Source organism: Epinephelus moara, chromosome 14 (assembly GCF_006386435.1).
Source record: "Epinephelus moara isolate mb chromosome 14, YSFRI_EMoa_1.0, whole genome shotgun sequence".
Classification (NCBI taxonomy): Eukaryota; Metazoa; Chordata; class Actinopteri; order Perciformes; family Serranidae; genus Epinephelus; species Epinephelus moara.
Genome location: NC_065519.1, coordinates 9,051,028 through 9,056,257, shown reverse-complemented (window position 1 = coordinate 9,056,257; position 5,230 = coordinate 9,051,028). Strand labels below are relative to the sequence as shown.

The 5,230-nt window shown below is 40.3% G+C and overlaps 1 protein-coding gene across 1 annotated transcript in view; it reads right to left on the bottom strand.

Moving 5' to 3' along the window:
- Positions 1-1,326: 1,326 nt before the first annotated feature.
- LOC126400525 (lysophosphatidylserine lipase ABHD12-like) overlaps positions 1,327-5,230 on the bottom strand; it is a 12,141-nt gene continuing 8,237 nt past the window's right edge. The window contains exons 9-12 of the mRNA XM_050061278.1: positions 3,529-3,611; positions 2,127-2,205; positions 1,908-2,041; positions 1,327-1,723 (exon numbers count right to left, since the gene is read on the bottom strand). Coding sequence (XP_049917235.1) covers positions 1,702-1,723; positions 1,908-2,041; positions 2,127-2,205; positions 3,529-3,611 — 318 coding nt within the window. The 3' untranslated portion in view covers positions 1,327-1,701. The remainder of the gene's footprint in view (positions 1,724-1,907; positions 2,042-2,126; positions 2,206-3,528; positions 3,612-5,230) is intronic.

The window sequence follows — 5,230 nt, the reverse complement described above, 5'->3', positions numbered from 1 at the left end:
CGCAACAGATTCCAATCTCTGTTGACTTCATTACACTTTATAAACAACTTGACTGTGTCAGAGATGGAAAAGAAGGACAAACTCTGGAAACTCAGACCATGCAGGTGGTACCTGAAGAGCACAACTCTATGGATGAAATGATGATTCCTTTCAAGGGGAGATTCAGTAACATCAAGCAATATATGCGCGGCAAGCCACACCCATGGGGGTTCAAACTGTGGGTGAGAACTGGAATCTCTGACTTTGATGTGTACCAAGGGAGTGTTGATGGAATACGACAAGCCAAATCTGAACTTGGACTGTCAGGTGATGTTGTGATGAAGCTCACCTCCACGCTTCCAGAGGGTCAAAACTACAAGATCTACGCAGACAACTACTTCACCTATGTCCCATTGGTAGTCAAGCTCCTTGAGAGTGGAATCCATTATGTGGGAACAGCGAGGCAGGTACGCCTACCCAACTGCAACCTTGAAGATGAGAAGAGCTTGAAGAAAAAGGGGAGAGGAAGCTTTGATGTCCGAGTGGAGGGGAACCACAACATCTGCGCTGTCAAATGATATGACAAGAGAGCGGTCACACTTGTGTCATCCTTCGCTGGACCAGAACCTGTGCAGAAGATTCAGCGCTGGGACAAAGCCACCAAAACCATTATTGATGTTGAGAGGCCTTACATTGTTGGTACCTACAACAAACACATGGGAGGTGTGGATTTGTTGGACTCATTTGCTGCCAAGTACAAGTTCCCCATGACATCCCGCCGCTGGTACATGTACATCTTCTGGCACACCATCATCCTTGCTGTGATTAACGCCTGGCTCCTCTACAAGCGGGACTGTAAAGCTCTGAAGATGACCAAGAAAGAGATACTGAACAGGAGACAGTTTCAGGTACAACTTGCATCCTCTCTCATCCTGGTGAACACACACAACACAACACCCAAGAGAGGGCGACCATCTTCAGGGAAGACGAACACATTCACACAGACGGTGACATCAGGGAGCCCTTTGGATCCTCAGAAGAGACCATCCTCAACAAATGTGAGTCCCCCAGCCAAGAGGTCATCGGACCACCCCCCACTGGATGTACACAAAGACATGATTGCACATTTCCCAAAAAAGACGAAGAGAGGACGCTGCGGACACTGCAATAATGGATACACAAACACACTGTGTAGCAAGTGCAATGTTCGCCTGTGCTTCACAGATGAAAAGAACTGTTTTAGGGACTATCACTGAAAGTGAACACAGACTTCATTCAAACCACATTGAAAGTGACAGAGGAAAAAGTTTTGTAAATACATTTTTTCCCAATATTTTTATTAATAAATGCTTATTCATAAAACTGTGATTGTTGTGTGATTATTACTCATGATATATACTGTTATGGTGCTAAGTAAGCAATCAACCCTGCAAATGAATACTTAAATGTTCTGTATATCTGTTCAGACAAAGTGAATACAAACACAGAAGTTCTGCTCCCAACTATGCCCAACATTGCAAATATACAACATTTCCCTAAAAACTTACTAAAATGTAAAAAATTGAAAACTCTTTAACTTCTACATCAGAGGCCTCCAAAAACAACATCTGAGAGGTCAAAAAAAAAATTGCTCATTTTTTTCTATATCTGGGTCTTACAGGGTTAAATCGGTATGCTAGAATCTATTGCATGTTTTTTGAAGGTGGGAGAGGCGGTCTTCTTTTACAGGTTCTGTAGAAAATTCCTGCAAACAAAACAGATGAAATATTACGTTTGTTTCCTGTTGCTTTCTGTTGTTTTATGGACACGGTTTACAAGGAAAATACAGCTAACTTAATGATAAACAGGGTTTTTTTTCACTTGTTTTTCGATGTTGTTGCACATGAACATAACTTGCTTTTTAAAATTCTGTTTTGACAAAAACTTACCTGACCACATCATCTAGATGGGGATCTAAATAGACAAAGCTGTGATCGTATTTAAGATCTGCTCTGTAGGTGACCATTTTAACCGGAAAATCTCTGTTCCGTTCTTTCTTAGCCTGGAGTGATATCCTGAACAGCTGGAGATAGAAAAAAAGCAAAATAATTCAGCAAAGAAGCATCAACATAGAAAATGATCTAAACACACATGTAGACCCACTGTACCTCCAGACCCATCGTAAAGGGAACAGTATCGTCATCCTCTGAATGCAAGATAAGGAGTGGACTTTCCAAGACCTTCACACTGTGGTGACGTTAGAGAAAAATATATATTTACAGTCAGAGAGAGAAATATTAAATTTATACAGCACCATTTTATCATATTCTTTTGTACACTGCCCTCTGCATTTATCAAAAGATGGCAAAGGTTGTAAACCCTGCAAAATTAGTAAACAACGTATTAGAATAAGAGCCACAAATAGACCCTTTTACAGTTGGTAAACAGGATGATGTTTTTAGGTGGGTGGGGCTTAGCTGGAGGTAAAACAATAACATATTCTCACTCCGACCTCGTCACATATTGACGTTTTGGTCATGGACTTTCCACGTCCACACACAACATGAAAGGTACCCTTGGTGCATTGGTTGTTGACATTCTGGCTGTGTCAAGTTCTGCCTGTTACATGCATTGTCTTCTTTCAAAATACTCTTCCGCTTTTACAGGAAATTTACGTTGGTGCACACTGCAACTTGACGTCAAATGCACGTACTTGGGTTTAGGCAACAAATGCACGTGGTCAGGTTTAGGAAAAAAGAACATTCAGGACACAAACACCGCTCTCTTGGTGAAAGTTTGGTGAAAGTTGGTGTTTGTTGGACCCATCCACCACCTTAACTTTCATTCTTGTCCAGCTGTGTTTCCCTCTGACGCCGCCGGGCGCCGTTAAACTATAACAGCAACCAGCCGTGTATCATGCCGATGGTAAAGGACACCTCTTTCTATTGGTTTCTGACACCGCAAGTCAATGCCAAATGCCGGATTTCGGCGGCTTCGGAGTGAGACCCCACTTAAAACAATTCTCCACAGACATTAGCTACCGCGAGCTAGTATGTTCTGTTGGCTTGTTTTAGACAGTGGAGGAAGATGATGCGAGTTGTGCACTCAGAAATATTCATTCTGGGTGTTGCAACGCACTCTTGCACAAACTGGACCGTTTGTAAATTCAGAGTGGTGTCTGAATGTCTAACATTTAGTTATTCAGAGCACCGCACACCACACAAAGGAGGACGACACTTGAACAGTTTCCGTCAGTTGGTTCTGTTATCGAAGCTAATGTTAGCTAATGCACTACAAAAAGTAAGCGTTACAGAGAAATCTCTGATGATAGCCTCCACTCCTTTGTTTTTGTTGACGGGCAGTGACGGCTGGTATGTGATAAAATTTAAGTTTTGAGCCATGACTCCTTCTTTTCTGGCTCCCAATAACAACATGATGACATTTTAAGACTCCTATGTAGCCTACAGCCCTGTGGTGGAGAGTCATGTTTTGCCTCCAGCTAACAAACTGACGTCATTGTGACATCGGCCCTAAAAGGGTCCATAGACAATAAGAAAAAAAAGTACTTACTTTTCATTGTTTGCAAACTTAAGTTTGTTCTTTTGCAATGTCTTCCAAAGCAATTGCTTAAATCCTGGAAACGTCTTGTACACCTATTAAAAAACATGGTACAAAATATTTAGCAATTTCCTGTGTATTGTGAGAGTAAAACCACAAATACTTTCAGAACAAAATACTTTAGGAAACAAAAAATCACACTGTTAAGACAGGGAAGAAAGCTCAAAGGAACCAGTGTATACATCAATGAACATCTGACCAAGAAAAACGCTGACATTGCAAGACAAGCACGCATCCTGAGAAAACAAAACAAAATCCAGTCAACATGGACATCTAACTGTAAGGTTTACATAAAACTAAAAGGATCACCGGAAGAAGCCAAGGTTTTGGTCACCAAAGACATCACTGAACTGGACAAATATTGCAGTTAAAAACTCAGACAGTTGCTACAAGCAATGACACAACTCATCCAGTGAACTGACCCCATGACAAGTACTGATCCACCAACATCACCCTTAATGGAGCATGAATACCTGGGACTAAAAACATTTGAATACACAGAGCACAAATCACAGCATGAATACCTGGGACTAAAAACATTTGAATACACAGAGCACAAATCACAAGATTTAGAATATGAAATTGATCCTGAAAACAATTTCTACGTCAGCACCCATAATCACTGTTGTGAATACTATACAGACGAACAATTCAATCAGAACATAACAATGGATGGAACAATATCAATTATACATTTCAACAGTAGGAGCCTCAATTCTAACTATTCCAAGATCAAAGCCTGCTTAGCACAGTTTAACAAAAACTTTACAGTGCTAGCCATTTCAGAGACTTGGCTAAATGAGGATCAAGTTGATATGGTCGGTATGAAGGGATATGACATGTACTACATAAACAGAAGTGGGGAAAAAGGGAGGGGGGGGTTGCCCTATATGTAGATAGAAACTACAATAGTAAAATTGTAAAAAGCATGTCACTAACACTGCACAACATCATGGAATGTATCACCATTGAAATTGAGACTGAAAAGTCAAAAAATATTCTTACTAGCTGTATCTACAGGACCCCTGGGTCATGTTTAAAAACCTTCACGGAGAAAATACTGCATCTGTTTGATTCAATTACTAATAAGAAAATGGTCCTCATCTGCGAAAACAACACAGTTGCAGAATTTTTCAACACTATGTATAGTATGAGTCTATATCCCTCAATTACTCGACCAACAAGAATAACCCTACGCAGTGCTACACTAATAGACAATATATTTACAAATATTATTGACAGGAAAATAACTAGTGGGTTAATAATAAACAATGCAAGTGACCATCTACCAGTTTTTGCACTAGTACAGACCTACATTAGGACCAACAGAGACACTCAAACAATAAAAACAATCAGACATAAAACATAAGATGCAATTAATTCCCTTAAGATGGACCTGCTAGACCAAGACTGGAACAAAATATATGTGAATGGGGGCATCAGTAGCGTAGTGGATAGTGCCGGTGCCCCATGTACAGAGGTGATGCCTCGACGCAGTGGTTGCAGGTTCGAGTCCAGCTTGCAACCATCTACTGCATGTCTCTCTCTCACCCCATTTCACTCTGTCCTCTACATTAAAGGCAAAAAAGCCCGAAAAAATAATCTTAAAACAAAATATATATATATATATATATATATATATATATATATATAT